General features: G+C 40.8%; 1 protein-coding gene across 2 annotated transcripts in view; it reads left to right on the top strand.

Annotated features, from left to right (window-relative positions):
* spegb (striated muscle enriched protein kinase b) overlaps window positions 1-19,478 on the top strand; it is a 43,780-nt gene that overhangs the window by 3,635 nt on the left and 20,667 nt on the right. For both annotated transcript variants that reach the window (XM_080498316.1, XM_080498315.1), the window contains exons 2-13: window positions 10,576-10,662; window positions 10,801-10,861; window positions 10,953-12,487; window positions 12,619-12,762; window positions 12,874-13,056; window positions 14,375-14,541; window positions 14,795-14,883; window positions 16,165-16,340; window positions 16,467-16,727; window positions 17,106-17,264; window positions 18,458-18,647; window positions 18,739-18,968. In XM_080498316.1, the coding sequence (XP_080354442.1) occupies window positions 10,576-10,662; window positions 10,801-10,861; window positions 10,953-12,487; window positions 12,619-12,762; window positions 12,874-13,056; window positions 14,375-14,541; window positions 14,795-14,883; window positions 16,165-16,340; window positions 16,467-16,727; window positions 17,106-17,264; window positions 18,458-18,647; window positions 18,739-18,968 (3,282 nt within the window). The remainder of the gene's footprint in view (window positions 1-10,575; window positions 10,663-10,800; window positions 10,862-10,952; window positions 12,488-12,618; window positions 12,763-12,873; window positions 13,057-14,374; window positions 14,542-14,794; window positions 14,884-16,164; window positions 16,341-16,466; window positions 16,728-17,105; window positions 17,265-18,457; window positions 18,648-18,738; window positions 18,969-19,478) is intronic.

The following is a 19,478-nucleotide window of genomic DNA, read 5'->3' as shown; positions in this document are numbered from 1 at the left end:
GTGGAGCTTCATTAACCTCATAAGCATAAATTCATATATCTCACTTTATTCATAGGACTGTGATGGAATTCAATGGTTCCAGTTAAGTAAGTCTTCAAATTAATGGATGGTTATTGACAGGTTGACGCATGTAGAAAAATACCCAATAGATCCTGGTCCGTGAATAGCCTTAAGCAGTCAAGGAAAGTGTATTTATATATAAAACCTGACACGGATATATTTCGCTCCACTGAGGTCATTTTTCACATACCGTTTCTGATAAATTCCACTAATCTGCTCTGTATAATGGAAAACATTAATCTCCAGCGTGCATGGTCAAGTAAGCAAATCTTGCAACAGCTTTTGCTTTAGTAGTGAATCCTTGGAAGAGTTTCGACCAAGGTTGCTCAGAAGGCCGGTGCACGGTGCATTCTGATCTATAAAAACCTTCCATTTATGCTTTTTGTCATCCCCGGCGCTGATCTAAATTCAGCTCGCCTGAGACGTCTGACCACCTCTGCTGCTCTGAAAAATGACATTACCAGCTTGCTCAAACGTGTCCTTCATATATCTGCCGAAGCACTTTGTCATCCTTCTGCAGTGTGAATGTGAAGTGGAACCTATCGCTTCAATTTGTTCCCGCTGATAGAAAATACTGCGTGCGGCATTGCAAGAGCATGAATCCACATATCAAGGCTCATCACATCGCATTGAAAAGGCTTCAATAGTTTGGCATCAATAACCATTTGGGGAAATGGAAGCATTATCTGATGTTGTAGAAAAACGAGGACCAGGTGCCTCAGTGTTCGATCAACTCTTTTGTGCCAGATCATGATGGGAAATTTGGCACTGCAGCAACGGTGTGGCGTTTCAGACTGAGACACTTTGAGATTGCAAGGGTGTCTTCAAGTGTGGGCAGCAAGAAACCACAGAGTATTACATGTCCTCTCCTATATAAATGCTGGATGCTTGAGTGGACTTCACAGAATTAACATGATAAGACAACATGCCGATTACCAAAGGTGGAAAATTCCAAGTCAATAGTTGCAATGAGGAGAAAGTATTTTCATTTGTATTTATTAAAATATATTGATGGGGAACAACTGTCCTGCAGGGGCACCCCAAGAAATTATAATACAATGAAAAAGTTTAAATGAATGGCTCTTTTTCAAGCCTTTCCAGATTTTCCTAATTCAAATGAAAGGATGCTTGAAATGTTTTAGGTTACCGTAACTTATTGATCACTGATAACACAATTAACTTTCCAGTGTTATTCTAATGTCTTGGGAGTTATTTTTACGCTTTCGTTTCAGAAAAGTTTTGCACTTATGTGAGATCTCTCTTTACATGGAAACTGAAGACAATGAAGTTAGCATGCAAGTCCACCAGTTGCACATAGAAAACATTACGTAATACTGTAACAATGGCGAGTACCAGACATCCGTCGTGACAGACGATGAAGTTCGATTGCTGTTCTGGATGATTCTCAGCAATAAAACCACCAAGTTCCAGGAGAATATAGACTGGGAGTCATGACACTCTGGAGAAAATCATTGTTGTTATTGTCCATCAACTCATGTGCAAAATAAGTATTTATTTAGTGCAGATGCATTTAAAAAATAAAGCTGCATTTGGCCCCATTTACATGGAGTCGGGTCATTTTCAAAAAGTTGCATTTTCAGTGACTCCCAGCACCGTTGTCATGTAAATGAACACCCATAACAGAACAAAAGTCTTCTGTTTTCACTTGAAAATGTCATCCTGTAAACCTTTGGATATTATGCTGTTTCCAGAGTGTTAATGTAATTATGAATCTATTAAAAATCCCAAAGACCAACTTTGTTATTAAAGTAAGAAAGACATGGAAAGAAAACATCAGTACAGATTTATACTATAGATACATGTCAGGATCAGTTATATAAATTATTAATTCTATACGTAGCAGACAAAAATGAGGATCTTTCAGTTTTTAGAGTTTTATCATTCTGTTCACAAATATAGTTCTATTTCGTTACACTCTTGTAAAATAGTGAAATACAGTTGTACTATTATATAAACGTGGCTTCATATTCAGACAGTACAATAGTCATGTCGATATTGACATTGACTGAAGGCGAGAATTTGGTCCGTTTTCAGAATTTCCACGCTGAGTTTAAAGAGTAATGTGGTAGTATTGCAGTTTTATTCGGGAAACTTTGACTCTCCATTTTAACCTTCAGTTTGATTCAGCTCTCTCCTGCTCTGCCTTGTGCGTAAGTCTCCAGCTGTCCCATCACTCAATGATACTGCCTGAGTCCTTTCTCTCTCTCTCTCTCTCTTTTTCTCTCTCTCTCTCTCTCTCTCTCTCTCTCTCTCTCTCTCTCTCTCTCTCTCTCTCTCTCTCTCTCTCTCTCTCTCTCTCACTCTTACCGTCTTTGAAAACGTCTCTCCGTCCCGCCCCCCTTGTCCACCGACCCGCCGCAGTTATTTTTACAGCGGAATGTGCCAGGCCTTAGATTTTTCTGATGTTAGCACAGGGCAACGTCTCTCCTGTTACACAGGAAGACATCACGGCTAATTTTATCCCGGCTCTGTACGACTCCCCTCCTCACACACTCTTGTATACTGATCAAGGAAAAGGCCAAATTTGAACGCGAGACATGCAAGCTCATTTGTTGTACGCCACATGTCCTATGACGTCATGCACTTTCCACAGTTTACGATCTGTAAAGCCTACGTTCCCTTTTGACATCTAGCTTTTAATTTTTCCCAGAACTGATGCTACCGTTAGAATTAATGTTACCGTATCGAGATGCACAACCATTCTTTTATGTTTCCTGCATGACGAAGTTTCGTGCGTTTCTTTTTTCATCGCTACCAGCTCTTAGCTGCTATCTGTTGGGTGGCGTCCATTAGGCTTAGTCGATACTTTTAAATTGTTCAGACATTTTGGATGCGACGTTGACGAAAATATAGTGCTGTATTGTTTTACCTCATTCATCTTTTGTGACATTACGGAGCTGAAACTAAACACAGGGTCATCGACATATTGTCACATAAATTGATTTGATCATCGTGTTAGTAAAAGTTGCCTGTTTCAGTTTGTGTGTATAAATTTGAAGGATCTGATTGACACTGGACCACACACACACACACACACACACACACACACACACACACACACACACACACACACACACACACACACTACAGCCCGCAAGTAACTCCAGAACAAGCTTTAAAGTGATGGCGATCTCAATAAGAAAGCTGTGCTGCCTTTCCAAGGCTTGCAGAGTAATTTTACCACTTGGCAGGGTCTAAATGTGGGAACTTAAGAAGTCGCCACTGAGCGTGACCGCGGCCCCTCTCCGGTGTGTTTGGATGCTTTCCTCAGTGTGTTTGTCCTCCTCCTGGATCATGAATGTGAGTGAACAGGTGGAACCACAGTCACACTCTGGAAATCCCCGACATCGCCATGTTGTTTCAGCGAGCAGACCCACTTGTACATTTTTTTTATTCTTCCATTCACTCTTGAAGCATAATCAAAATGCTGATACCGATTTTCCTGGATGGTCTTTCTGATGCTTTGACGGGTCTTTGCCTCAGTGTATACCTCAGCTATAAGTTGAAGGAGACAAAAAAAAAAGCTTTCAATCTAACAGAGTTGCTCCAAGCCAGACTTTAGAGTGCATTAAAGGTTTCTACTTTCCTTGTCTTTAGAAAATAATGTAAACTGGGCAACAGCTCATGAAAAATGAAACTGGGCACAGCGATCGCTAAACGTGGTTGAAATACCAAAATCTGCCTCTGGTGTTCAATTTTTAAACCTTTCAGCAACAAGCAGAAATCTTGCAGTGCGCTTGCACAGAAAACACACCCATCTGTATTCTGTTGGATGACTATGGCTTTTACTTGTTTGATGGTGATTTTCTGTCACTGTGTTTAAGTCAGACCTGTTCAGTCACAGAATAAGCAGTGATGACGAGACTACACAGGCTATAATCATGACTAACTGCAATACATATTACAGTTTAAAGTGTATATTTTGAATCAGTCCCAGGTGGATTCACAAGTCAACTAAAGTGAAGTGAAGGTAGAAGACTAAGGCTCCTTTTACTTGACGTTTCAGGTGAAACCGCATCGCTTTGACATTTTCGTTTCAGAAAACTTGGCGAGGCGACTTTTTGAAAATCATGTAGTTTTCATGTCGGACCAATAGTGGGTGCTGTTGTTTGTTTTTGTTATGAAATCACACACGTGTGCAGAGAACAATACACTATAAACATTGACAATGTTGAGTACACATGCGTTTGTTTGGCCAGACAACAAAGTGAGATTGCTATTCCAGGTGACACTCCGGAGGTCACCATTGTTGTTATTGTCCATCTATTCACACACATGCAGAAGAACTATTCTCTGCAGTGGGCAGTAACAGGGTTTCAGAAAAGTCGCATTTTCTGAAATGGCGTGGTGAAGCCTGGCCTGTGTGGTCCCATCCTGCAGTACAATACTGGTTCAGATAGAAGGTTCATTTCATTGAGTAAGGGGATAGAAAATGGGAATCGACTCCACAATATTACAGGTGGTCATTATGCTGTGGCCCAAGGATATGTATTTCAAATACATTCAAGTCTTTAATAGAATTACCCCTGGAAAATTTAACCGATGTTGCTTAAACCTGAAGCCTTGTATTACGATGTAGTAGTTCTTGGACGACTTTCTTTAATCCGAGAAATAGTATGTGTCCCCTTCTTCAACCTGACTGCTTGTTGTGTTAGTTTCCAATTCCAAATGTGGATCAGTTGGCATCGCTGTCAGATTTCATTGGATTTAATCCATTTATTTTTTTTCATTTTGTTACAGCTGCTGTATCTCTGTGTTCAGTTCACATTCCAACTGTGAGCATTTACATTGGGCAAGGTTTTGATCTTTATACTTACTATTTCACTGAACCCCTGTTATTTAGAGGACAAGTAGCTTCATAATCCTGAACTCACACAGTCTTATAGCAGCCTGTGACCGACTCAAAAGTTACTTTTACAAGTAACTAGTTTCTTTGTTTTCACAAGTAGTACTTCTCTAGAAGGTGGTTTGTGAAATGCTGCTACTGCACATGCACACCACGGCTGTAGTAAATAGTTATTTTACACATACGTGAGAGAAGAATGGCACCCTCCTTCGTGGCATGACTCCCAGTCCATATTCTCTTGGGACTTGGTATTTTTGTCGCTGTCCGTGGATGCCAGAATAATAATTTTGGCAGGCGGTGGTGGGGTGTTGTTGTAATATGTATTCAAAGTTGATTAGCCGAACAGACTGGCGAGTCTTACCGTCGGTAACAAGCAGCGACTTGAGGTTTTTCAGGCAAATTCATGTTTACTCAGTTACAGGACCACTCCAGTTGTCAGCTGTTATTTAAGTTGTCAGACTGTGCCAAAGCACGGTGAGATGAATAGAACGTGCTTTGTTTTGCCATTGTGTCGATGCTGATGTCATACAGGGTGTATGAAAAAAATAAAATAAAATAAACATGAAGTCAACATGAAGACCAGCTGCCAAGGAAACAAAGAGGCACTCCGCATGACCTGAGATTACATAACCAACAGAGCATATAATTAAATCCGTAGGTATCTGCAATTAGGAAAATGAGCATTTAGTTCATATTTATGCCTTTAACCTTTGGATATTGGATATAAGTGTTTTTAAGAATTACCCTAGGAATAAGGTTTTGAGAAACATGGGTTTATTTAACGATTTGACTTCAATCATCATGTCATCATGCACAGTGTTGTTTTGCCTTGAGCACAATGGGGTTCATTGTGAAGTGAATTGTCCCTTTTAGCCACAGCATAAACTGATTCATAGTCAGTGATGAAATGAAATGTGCAAAGCAGGGTTGCTTCCCCCCCCCCCCACCTGCGAAAGAGAGATCTTCACAAGTGAGCCACTTAAAATGCAGCGTGTAAAAAAAGAAAGGGAAAAAAAAAAAGGATTACTCTGTAATCAGCGGCGGCTGAAATATTCACACACACACACACACAAGAATGCAACGCAAAGTGTGGCGATGGGTCCAGCCCGCGCAGTCGGCTGCCACACTAACACGTTTGCCGCCAGAGCTAACTGTGCTCCGGCAATGCAGAGGAGCGAGGAGGTCCCTTTAGCTGTTGCAGCGATCACCCCCCCCCCCCCCCCCCCCCCACACACACACACACACACCTCCTCCTTTTTTTTCTACACCGACAGGCTCATTACACCAGTTGAAGAATAAGACACAGACACATGGGGAGGACGGGAAAAATGAGAAATGTCAACCAGTGCTGTAGAACAGTGATCTCAAGAGGGCTGGATCACTCCCACTGGTTTTTCTGCCTATCGGTGTGCGCTGCCTGTGGGGTGGAACACAGCGGGGGAAGATGCTCACACTGTCGCTGGCTATTGTGTGGACAGAGGGGCTCCCTCATAGTGGATGATATGCATTCAACAGACATTTCCACCTGCGGACGGAGGGCTCTGTGCTTTTCACAAAACGGATTCTCTCCGAAGAGCAGCTGAGACTCTTGACTTGTTATGTAATGGATCAAAGTGCCTTTCTATCCGTCTTTTTTCTTTGATGGAAAAGCTCTTCACCTGTGTGGTAGCGGAGGAGTGCCGGTATATAACAAGTTGAGTGTTTTACATCCAAACTGCTGGAGTCTTTCTCAGAAAAAAAACAAACAAACAAAAAAAAAAAACGCTCCTCGTTCAGGCGTGTAGTAATGGCTCGGAAACCCCGGTGTGTCTCGGGGAATACCCTCCCGCTGAATGTTGGCCAAGGCAAAAAATACCTGCCGAGGACATATCAACAATGACCATGAAAACCAGTTTACACCAAAGAAAATAACCAGGCAAGTGCTGTTTCAATGTATCCTAATGTCATCCTGAGTTGGTTGAAGTATTTGCTGTATTGACTGTGAAGATAGTGTAATAGTGATGATGACACATTGTATTGATGTTGCCGCTCATCCAGTGGCCACACGGTGTTTTCCCTGCCGATGGTGTCAGAGGCAGAAGCAGCGCTCGGAGGAGCTGAGGCCACTCAGTACATCCTCGGTCAAAGAGGACCCGTGTTGCTGTGGAATGCCGTCACCTCAGCCTGAAGAAACAAGCCTTGGAGCTCCGTTTCAAATTAGATCTGAAGTAACTTCAGAGCATCTCCCAAAAAACTTAGGAAAGTCCATTAAAATGTGGCTGTACGGTGGTGTGACATTCTATTGCAATTGGGGAAATAGATATATCATCGATTACATAATTTTTACTTTTCAACAACAACTCTCAAAGCATGACAATGAGACAGAAGTTGACTTACATTCTACAGATAATATCTAAACTGGTTTCATATAATGTATTTTATTATAACAATGACCATCATATATACCAAAAACCTTATTTTCCTCTATTTAAATAATTCTTACTAACTTTTCTCAACATTATTATCATCATCATCATCAAAAATGTTTGTTTTTCTCACTGTGTGTGTACCTGTGTGTACAAGTGAATGGCTTATTATTTGACTTACAATGTGGCTCAAATGAGCAGTACAAATAAAAATTATATTGTGATGCTATTTGAAAGAAACCATATATTTACTAACGTCCTTGGCCAGTTTCATGGTGAAACTGTAAAATCGCCCTCAATCATATCCGATTTTTCAGTTTTGGAGCTGCAGCACATCACCAATCAGTTGCGTAAACATTTTGTTTTGTCCAGCTTCTAGACAGCTATACAGTAATGGTTTTGCAGGATAAATTCTGCAGTCATTGACGTTAACATGAAAAAGTTGACAACTCAAATTGTTTAATGCAATTGAACTGCAAGAAAGTGTCAAAAGTGATCATTATTATTACACAAATCATAGTTTTGGCAAAATACAGACACCCAATTATAATGAGACAGCTTGAATGAGGTCCCTGCAGCCTCATTTGAATTTAAGTGAGTATTAAGTGAATCAGTGAATCAGTATTCAGTGAAAACTGAAACATTTTGTCAAATTTTGCCTGTCCGTTTACACAACGGTGCTCAGAGCCACTAAAAGAACATTTTGAAAATGCCTCCTAAGAATTGGAAACCCTCTGTCTCCATGAAGAGGGAGGGAAACGCAATTTTTCTGAAACACTGGTACTGTGCATGCACACCACTGTTTCGTGAATAATTGTTCTGCACGATTATGGACAATGTTTGCCTCCAGAGTGTCATGACTCCTGGAACTTAGTACTTTTAGAGTTAACACTCACCTTGAATAACAATCCAATTTGGTCGTCCATCCATACAAATGTAGTCGCCATTGTCAATGTTTATAACATATTGTTCTCGGTATGTACATGTGCGGTTTCATGATCAAAACAAACAACAACACCCACTAGTGGCCCAACACACTAACTCCCATAATTGTCAGTGTTTCTGCTGTTTTCATGGAAATGGACATCCACTTCAAAACATTACCTTGAAAAATACAAAACTTTTCTGAAACGAAACTGCATTTTTTTCTATATTCATGGTTCGATCCCGTGGCTTTGCTTGTCAGTGTCCCATGACCCTTGGGAAAGACAGTTGGCCTCAAGATTCCCCAATGCTGTGTGACCACTGAGCCAAGAAAAATAAGCTTGTGCCACATAAGTGGAATTCATTTACCATTTTGCTTAGTTTAAAATGACTTCTGACTCGAATCTTTCTGATTTTTTTCTGCTATTATCTAACCCTTATGAAGATTCACTACCCAGATTGTTTGTCAACATGTGCCAACAAGTATCCTTCAAGGATATGATTTGCTATCAATCTTTGTTACTTTAATGAAAATCGAGGAATGGCAGAGACAAGTAAGGTTGTTTGTGGTTTGAATAAGTAAACGGGTGAAAGCAGAAATGAAACCAATACCCATGTTTGAATGATTCATCATGACTCTGTGAATCCTGCTTCTGTATTCAAGTTGTAAAAGAAATATTTTTCTGCAATATCTCTCTGCTAATCTGTGCAAAAACTATTGAACTGCAAATATCCTGGGGATTTTACTTTGAACTCTAAAATGTAGCCTTTTGGCATAAATATTGCATGACTGTGTAGTGAAATGTGCACAGTGTAACTGAATATAGACGTCATAGCTGTAAGTAGGGTCCTGAGATAATCACACACATATAGAAAACAGGAGTCTCTGAAGATGATGGAAACAAATTTCGGATTTTTCTCTTTGCAGTTATGCAAGTGCTGTCAGAGATTCTCTGCCGTGCTCAATATGGCCAATGCTTTCCTATTGTCTTCTTTTACTGCGAGGGAACAACAGATAGCCTCTGTTTTGTTTTTTTGTGTTTTTTTAAAGTAATACCACCTACTGCGAAGCAAACACCTCATGAGAGCTGCTGGGATGCCAATGACTCAATGGTGATTTCTATTTTGAATCCTTCCCATGACTGAATTTTCTCTCAGTCTGAGAAGATCAGTCATATCTTTCAGATGGTACAATTGGAACAAATTGTTGGCTTTAAAGTGTGTAAAAGATATATATATATTTAAAAACTGGTTATCTTAAAGCTTATATGAACTTAACATAATTTACTTTAACATCATTTGCACTTGTTGATCATATAATTGTGAGTGATAGAATAATTTCAGCGGCTGATAAATAGGTTCAGCTTTGGATTTTTTTGGAGATCCTGACATCAGAATCTCTTCAAATGAAATGTCAGATATACTCAAATACAGATAGTGCCACTTATAATCTGAGAACTAAACTCTTGTGTTGTGGCAAGGTGGTTGTCATGCTAGATTTGGTTACTTGTCATTTGCACATTATGGATTCTTTTCTAATAGTCTATGTAACAGACTGGGTTTTTTTTTTAGCCTCCTGCTTGCATCTACAGCACACGGGACCACCTGCTGGAAGATAACCATGTATTCTCTGAACAAGGTGCTGGAATTAGGATTAGGATTAACATTTATTGTCATTACACATGCACAAGTACAGAGTACCGAAAAGCCGTTTGACATCCCATCTAAAAGTGCATGTAATTGGCATTTATGTGTACAGAAAATTTGTGAATATATGTGTATATACAGTATGTATGTATGTACAGAAAAGGTAACCCTCATTATGTTATTAACAACCAGAAGACAATGACTCAGATGATAGTCAAATGTAGCCTACAGACATAATCATTGTGGATACATGTATAGAGTTCTATCAACCACTGTACAGATGTCCATATTATGTGGATAAGTATATATATTACATCCAATATCAAAAATAGTTTTTCCAATTTCCTTATTTGAAATTTGCCACCTTTCTCATGCTTGTGGTTTTTCTTTTCCCTGTCACCAAACATCATCAAAGAGTCAGTTGAATAAACCAGGCTACTCTACCAGTTCCTATAGTAACAGTGTGCACTTTGCGTCTTCCACTGCCACTATGGAAACATCAGTTTTCATTATTGCAAAATGTTGGTCCAAGTCTTTCATTGAGTAAATGGTTTATTATTGTCCCCTGACTGTCTTTGCGCTTTATAATAGATGGCTCCATTTTCTCAGCAGACAGCGTCCTTCAGGAATTGTGAGTGAATAATAGTTTCCAATTGTTTACTTCTTTTTCAGATTCTGAAACAACAGAGGATGAAGATGGAGATCAACCTGAGACCAAAGAGGATAATGGGGATGTCGGGGACCAGGGTGTACATACAGGTATACAAAATCTCCTTTATTCCTTTATAATTATTTTTCATTACTGAAGTACTATTTTTTACATTTGCCTTTAATAGTTCATAAACATTTTTGTTGTTATTTTAAAATGCGCAAATTTAACCCATGTTTCACATACAGTGACGGACAAATGTGCTGAAGATGACAACAGTGTACATGGACATGAGGACTTTGCTCACATGTAAGCAATAAATATGCAATTGATTCTCAGAGCTTTATAAGTGCTTGACATACTGACAATGTTTTGTTGTATTGCCTTTTGTTTTTAAAAGACAATCAGAGGACTTTTCAAGAGAATCTCCCCCACAAGTTCTCCCACCCCCATCTCCAAGACTGGTCAAACGTACCTCCACCTCTCCAATGCCAAGTCGCTCTGGTTCCACTACTCCACTCAGCTTGCGTAAGAAAACTGTTGTGCCAACTGACTACCAAGACACAGTGCCAGGAGAGTTTGAAGAAAAGGTTAGGCAGGCAAGACCTGCAACCCAAGGTAGCAACACAGACTCCCGCCCACAAACGCCACTGAGTGAGTACTCGCGGAAAGAGTTTCCTCCCAGGCCATCACCGAAGCTCACGCGGGCAAGCTCAAAGGTGTTTGAAAAGGTCCGTGGTTTGGAAGAACGGAGACGAAGTCTTGATCTTCCAGAAGGCTCCATATCAGGAAGATCCTGGGCAGGGTTCAATCGTGCTGGCTCCGTGGACTCAGATGATGGGGGAAGTCGGCTGGGCATCTCTCGAGAAAGTTCAAGGGAAGACCTCAGGGAGGCTCTGAAGGAAGATGCTGCTGAACGAAGATCTATGTTCAGACAGAGAGCTGCTTCACTGGAGGACAAACCTCGCTACTCCCAGAAAGTTCAGGACATCGAGAACAAGTTCACAGAGGAACTCCAGCGCATTAAAAAACTAGTTGGTAAACCTCATATGAAGAAATCATTTTCAACTGAGCAGCTCACCCTGAGGGCCAAGCAGCGTCAGCCGTTCAGGAAAATTGAACCGATTCCTCCCCAAGTCCTACAGAAGCTTCAAGAACGAGAACGTGTCCAGTGGGCAAAAGAGGAGAGTGAAAAGGAAGTAAATCACCAACCAGTGCAGCAACAAGAGCAAACGCCACAAGAACCATATAAATCAAGACAAAAGACATCAGGTTCAACAAGTGTAACAGTGAGTAGATTTGGAGTAGTTGCAGGCACCCCGGAGTCAATGCAGTTATCTGATTTACCAGGACAGCGGCCAGTGAGAGAGTTAAGCAGAGTCAGTCCGGCAACTGAAGTCCTTCAGAGATCACCATCGCCAGCATTATATCATCACCAAAGGGAAGGCTCGCCAAGCAAAAATGTTGCAGAGATGACATTACGCAAGGTTGAACGAAGGCCACCCAGTCCACTTGTACAAAGAGTATCTCGAATGCAAGAATCTTCGCACGTCCAAGAGTCTCTTGCACAAACATCACAAGAGGGTTCAGGGAGAAAAACGCCTATAGAAATATCAGTACGAAGAATTGATAGCAGACCTGAAAGCCCATTGGTGCAAAAAAGGGCTGCCGTTGTGCAAGATCTTCCCCCACAACCTCCTGCCAAGCCTTCAAGAACCACACCAATCTCCCCAACAGAAGACACAATGGAAGCGGAGCTATCGAAACCCGACACAAGGATGAGAGTCCCAACTATTATTGTCGAAGATGAAAGAATGGAGGAAGCCACTCCTGTGAGGTCATGTGACAGTAAGAAGATGCCTACCAGCGTTAAAGGACATCAACTGAAGACCAAAGGAAAACACCGCCGTCCTCGACCAATGTCGCCAGAGTTAGGTGAGATTCTTGGTTTATCGCATTGAATTTCCCATACGGTCAACCACTTTTTCAGAGTGGCGTCTTCTCTAATAAAACACAAAAGCCGCAATAAAACATACTGAGCATGTTTGTTTTGTTTAACCACACAGACTCATCAGATGATTCTTATGTGTCTGCTGGAGAGGACCCCATGGAGGCTCCTGTGTTTGAGTTTCCCCTCCAGGACATCGTAGCATCTGCTGGTGCAGATGTGCTACTCAAATGTGTAATTGCTGGAACCCCTATCCCTGATGGTAAGGCGTTCTCCTTTTCAATCCAAACCCTTTGTTCGCAACTCTGAGCAGTTATGTTCAGAAAACTGATTAACAAGTGGGTTTATTTGATTTCTGTCTTCTCTTTTCAAGTTTCCTGGACTAAAGACAACACTGAAATCAGTGGTGTGGAAAATTATACAGTCAAAGTGGAGGGCGAACGCCACACTTTACTTATCAAATCAGCAAAGATGAGTGATGGTGGGAAATTCTGTGTAACTGCTGTTAATCAGATGGGTAAAGCATCAAGCAGTGCCACCGTTGTTCTCAAAGCAGGTAGGTTCCAATTTTCTGGCGTAAATGTTGCAAAGTGTGAAAGAGTTGTTGCTTTTCTAGCTAAATTGGCTCCATGTTACCACAAACAAGTTTAATTTCTTGCAAATTAGTGTAGTTTGAAACTATTGTTTTCAAAAAGCACCAAGGACGTATGGAGTTAAAAAGTTTACCATTGTCAAACGTGAGATTTAATTTTCTATTTTTACACTTTTTGGGAACGAAGTTTGTTGAAAAAAATAGTGTGTTGCCTGCACGGTGGAAAAGTAATTATCACTCTCGCTTCACAGCGAGAATGTTGTTGGTTAAAATATGGGCCGGGGCCTTTCTGTGTAAAATCTGCATGTTCTCGCCATGTGCACTTCGGATGTTCCACTGCGGTCCTCAAATGCATGTGAGGTTAAAGATTGACCCCAAATTGCCCCTTGAAGTGAATGTGAGTGTGTCTACAGGATAAAGCAGTATAGAACACTGTAAGGAAGTAGGAAATTGGTGAAGATTGAATTATATTTTAGTTTTTAGAATATGAATTTATTGAAGTACGACAGAGACAAATTAGAAAGAGAAGCTTATAGTTAAGACAATTGAGCAGACTACATAAGAAAGACTTCAAAGATCTGTTAGGGCTGGCTCATCCTCCCACACTTTAAAACCTCACAGTCTGAAGACAATAAATTGAATGTAAATAACATTTCATACACTGAAATACATGTATTTCAATTCATCATGTTAATAAAAAAGAAATTGCCATAAGTGTGGGTAACAACACTTATTTTTCCACAGACAATAATGAAAAAGCAATCGGCGTATTTAAAAATGCTCTCATACACAACTTACTTATCCGTGGATTATAAAAGCCTCTTCGCCTATTTATAAACAAAATAAAAAAAATAAAAAAAACCTGTCATATGGCATCTTCCCACAACAGCACGGTGTTTCAACTGATTTCTCTCCTTCTCCCTTGTCATTATCTCTCCGAGCAAAATGTGTGTGCCATATATTCCAGCTGAATAACCTCACTTATAGTTACCATAGCAACTCAGAGGCGAAACTGAACCTATAAATTGCCCACCGAGGCTCACTGGCTCCACTCACTGTGAATCCACTATTGTTTAGATTTCACATTTAGCATCTTGGATTGTAATTACATTTCAACTGAGGGGGGAGCCTTGTTTTTATTAATACATGGACCCTTTGAACTGCTGTTTGTCTCACTAAAATCGAAGTTTACAACGACTAATTGAAAAGTACCAATTAGATTTTATTGTAAGCAAGTTTGTGATAAAGACAAAACCATAACTGAACTCTTATGCATCAACAGAGTCAGTGCAGGAAGCGAGGGGAAACCTGGTTGTGCCTATGGAGATCAGCAGCCCTATCACATCTGATGAAGAGTATCTCAGTCCACTGGAGGAAGCCATGGACTTTGGAGGGCCTGAGCCGAGGCGATCTATAGACACTCGATTCAGGAAACCCCCTTCATTCCTGGTGAGACTCCGATGGGCTGACTGGCCCTCAGAATGACTCGCATTGACATTATTTAACGGCATTTGTAACTTTGACCGTTGCCAAATACTGCATGTAAATAGACACAGGTTGTCCGTGATTGTCTCTCAATATTAATTTCCCTGTATGAAAGTATTATGTACCATCTGTCTCATTCCATCTGGACATCTGTCAAATAAAAACCTGGAGGTGAAATGCATCTCTCAGCTTCTAACTTGCATTACATTTCAAACAGGCAACAATGACCGATCAAGCTGTCATTGAAGGACAGGAAGTCACCATGTCTGTCCGAACAAGTGGACAACCCAAACCCATGCTCTATTGGTAGGTCTCCCCCACATAATTACTACTCAAACCTGATTGCCTGCATGGGACTTTCCCATCATCACAAGCACATCTGCTTGACTGCATAGTGTGTTTATTTGATTTTATAGTTCTAGCACGCTGGTGTGCAGTCATCTGTTTGAAGAGATGGTTGTTGAGCTCAGAAATCTCTGAGATAACAGAAAGAGCTTTCATAGTGAAATCCTGGAACAGCATGCCGTCTTTTTATCTGAGAACTGATTAATACCCAGGAACCCAAACCTGGCTGAACTAATGAGCTCTTTGACAACAATCTGGTATTCAGTTTAATTCAAGAGCTGACTGCATTTCTTCAAAAGGGTCAACAGTGTTTACTATTCTATCAGCCACCGCAGCAAAGAACAAAGCCGGCTTTCATACAAATGTGTATTTGATATCTCTATGCCATTGAGGTAAGATGTTGTTACTGGGAATCTGCTAAAGAAACATGGAAACCAAATACAGTTTTTTTTTTTTTACTTTGGCTTTGAAATTCTGATGTGACTGCAAGTACACACACTTGGAACAAAATAAAGCACAGTATCTAAGAGCAGGAAAACCAACGGGTCCTTTCAACTCTTTTGAAAACATTTCTGAAAACATTACGGGCAATTTAATTGAAAATCTCGACGGCATGAGTTTGGTTGACATTTATATGGCATGTGAACAGTTGAGAGATCTATAAATCAGTAAATGCTCAGCTCCCACTCCATTAGGCTTAATCATCATGGACACTCAGACAGGAATTAGTATAATATGCACAGTAGCGGAAAAAAGTGACAAGACAGCAGATTAAATCATTACGATGATCTGAAAAAATACCCGCTATAAACTATCCCTGACACATCTACACTTGCCAATGGCACAGTTGAGCATAAATGATAACAAAAATTCACATTTGTTCTCACTTGGTTTGCCTTTCCATCAAATTTGTGAATATGAAGTGATTTATTTAGAGTAAAATAAGAGATTTAGGAACTGAGATGTCATAGCTATTAACCAAGCCATAATCAAAAAGAACTAATAAGTACTTCAGGTGCTGTTTGTGCTATTGTTTTCAAGTGAGAACGGGAAACTTTTGTTGTGCCATTGAAAACGTGACTTTTTTGAAAACAGAGTTCCTCACGGCATCCCATCCTGAAGAAAGCTGGAAGTAAATGTGGAAAAAAAATTTTACTTGGCCATAATTTTTGTCATTCGTCAAATTTGAAAAGCTCCGAGTGCTGAAAAATATTTCTGTCCTTCATATCTACTCATTCCTAGGTTGAGGGACAGAGTTACGGTGAAATCGGGTCTCCGCCATATTGTACGTGAGACAGAAGATGGCTCTTTCGAAATGACGATCAAATCGGCGGCGAGGTCAGACTCTGGGATCTACTCCTGCAGGATCATCAACGAGTATGGCACGAAGCAGTGCGATGCCACGCTGCAGGTGAAAGGTACGCCTAATTTGAAATATTATACCGCCGTACTGAGTGGATCTGTCATCATTTTAACCGACCTGGCCAGTAATGGAAGAAAACCTTTGTTGACATTGTCTTGAAATGCTCTGTGTCGACATCCAGCTCCACCGGTAGAGCCGGGTCTCGCCATCATCCGCCCGGTCCGAGACATCACGGCGAAGGCTGGAGAGACGGTTCTGTTCGAGTGTCACGTGATCGGACCGAAGGACACCGACGTGGACTGGCTGGCCGACGGGAAGCTGATCCAGCCCGCCTTGCTCAACTGCAAGATGCACTTTGATGGACGAAAGTGCCGGCTGCTGCTTAACTCCGTACACGAGGACGACAGCGGGACGTACATGTGCAAACTCAGCACAGCTAAAGGTCTGAGCGGCGTGGAAACTGAGGCTCCGTTTACACGATGATGTTTTCAAGTGAAAACGTAAAATTTATGTTATGTTACGATAAGCAATTCGTGCTCGGAGCCACTGTAAATGCAAGTTCTAGATGGTAGAAAATACAACTTTTGTTAAATGCTGCTACTTTACATGCACATCATGGCCACAGTTAATAGTTGTGCAATATTATTTGCTGATTTTCAAAATCTTTCCATGTAAACACCACACTTCTCTGAAACAAAAATGCAAAATCCATGTGTTTTCGCTTGAAAAGTTGTCACGGTAACGGGGCCTATAAAGTAATACATGTATTTTCTTTATCCCCTCTACTTCTACTTATGCAATACGCTTCTGTATTTTTCAGAGGAGGTGACTTCATGCGGAAAACTTAAAGTCATCCCCTCCTTTGAACCTCTGTTCACTCGCAAGTTGGACGTTTTGGAGGTGATCGAGGGGCGCAACGCTCGATTCGACTGTAAAGTCAGCGGAACTCCACCGCCTCAGATCACCTGGAGTCACTTTGGTAGGACTAATCTTTATCAAGACTTGACAAAAATTTGAATTACCTCTGCATCATGGTCATTTTTGACCATTCTAATTCCCAAAAGTCAGGGCAGTGAGGTAAAACAGTTTGGTTTGACATTTTCCCACATATTTAATCATTCAAAAAATGATGGTTCCCTTGATTTGTTCAAATCCAATTTTGACAGATTTGGACTTCCCTATTATGAACCACTCATTTAGATCTCAATTCAAATCAAAGCACAAATGCAGCCATGCTGAGAATTATACAACCTGTGTTAGAAAAGCCATTCTAATTTTGGTGCCAGCAGCTTCTCCCCGTCAAAACAGTTGGGACAGCCTTAACAGACACCTAATTGAATGAAGATGAATCACCCTTCTTTTTGTGCAAGACTGCACTTTTTGTACTACTGTTATAACTATAAAAATTACAAAGAAATGTGGGATATATCCATTCACTGAACACATTTGCAAAAGTTTTGTGAACCCTAAGATATGGTTGCCCAGGAGGATCAACACACATGCACAGGCTTTGTTTCTGGGGGACAATATTTTCTGATGAACTGAATTCTGCGAGAGTTCAATGATGCTCGATTGTGATTAATGTCATTATGTGGCTTTTTCCGTGCCATTGACCCTTCTGGGCCACCATATTAAGAAGTTCCTGCACACTTAGAAAATATTATCACAATGCAAGCTGCTCAGGCTTTAAATGGTCATGTAGAGAAAATCACTTGCGGCACTCCAGATCACTTATGAAAGCAATCATCTGTGAACAGTTTATGACCAAAATGCAGTTTAGACTGAATTTCATTTAGACCACATGTGAACAACATAACTGGCCTGCTCATAGCAGAGCAGCATGACTCCATGAGTAATCGATGTGAATAAAAAGCTGATATTCAGCAAGAATAGGAACTCACTCCACTTTCCAAACCACAACAGTTGGTCTGCTCAGTCTCCAAATGCTTCCACAGAGTCGCTGAAAGAACAGCTGATGCAGCACACTGATCTTTTAAGTTTTTCAAGGCGTGTTTCTGGCACTCAAAAACTGAAAATGGGTTTTCAGCACAAACTCACTGTCACCATCAAAAACCAGAATCTCCCCAGCAATGAATCAATTTCTGCCATTTATTTTCAAATGTTTAATGTTCTTCATTTAAAAAAAAAACAAACTCACAACTTCTCTTCCAGACCACGCACTCACAGAAAGTGAGGATGTCCGTATAGTTCAGGAGTGCGGCCGCCATTCGCTGATCATATCTCACGTGACCAACGAGGACGAAGGATTCTACACCATCGTGGCCCGTAACGCTCACGGTGAGGCGGAAAGTTCCGCTGAACTCTACATACAAGAGCCCCGGCCGGCCATCTCGTCACAGATGTAAGCGCAATGTGACGTCTTCCGTGACAGCTCACGCGTTATCTTCACTTTCCGTTATCTGCCTATGAATTTTTAATCATTTCACTTTCAGGGCCAAACTGGAGAAGATGCCGTCCATCCCAGAGGAGCCGGAGGTCCCAGAGAACGAGGTGGAGCGCTTCACCATGCCCGACTTCATCAAGCCCCTTTACGACCTGGACGTGATCGAGGGGAAGGAGGCCGTGCTGAAGTGCAAAGTGGCCGGTTTGCCGTATCCGACCATCGCCTGGTTCCACAACGGCAAGAGGATCGAAAGCACTGAGGACAGAAAGATGACTCAGTGTGAGTGTTTCACAAATTAACCAAGCAGTCAAACTCATCGTGGTTTATTTCTCCTTTCACCTCATTAACACTTTTTTTTTTCTCTTAGCTTTTAGCAATTTTTGCAGTTTGTAGCTTTTTTTTTAATAGCAATTCTCATCTTTTTTTTAGCTATTTTAGCCAGGAGAGTCTTTTTGAAAATATACCAGGTGTGCAAATAAAATGAAGATAATAATAGGATGAAAATTATTCTACATATGCATTTTAGAAAGCTTTTGGGAACCAATACAGAGGCACTATCTCGTGCGGCAGGTTGCAGACCTCTGCTTTATCGCAACCATTTCCACCTAAAACATAAGGAGAGATAAATACTTTGTCTGCTTTGTTGAGGCTACACTCAGTTTTTTGACCTTTTGAGAATTGTTTAATTAACTTGCGTTCCCTTATAGTTCTTATTTTACCTTTATAGTAAAAAGGCTTTTACTTTATTCATTCTGTTTTTAAATGCCTTATTGGATTTATTATTTACAC

Source organism: Blennius ocellaris (genome assembly GCF_963422515.1).
Source record: "Blennius ocellaris genome assembly, chromosome: 6".
NCBI classification, from domain to species: Eukaryota; Metazoa; Chordata; class Actinopteri; order Blenniiformes; family Blenniidae; genus Blennius; species Blennius ocellaris.
Note: the sequence above shows the minus strand (reverse complement) of the source record. Positions and strands in the feature narration are given on the sequence as shown.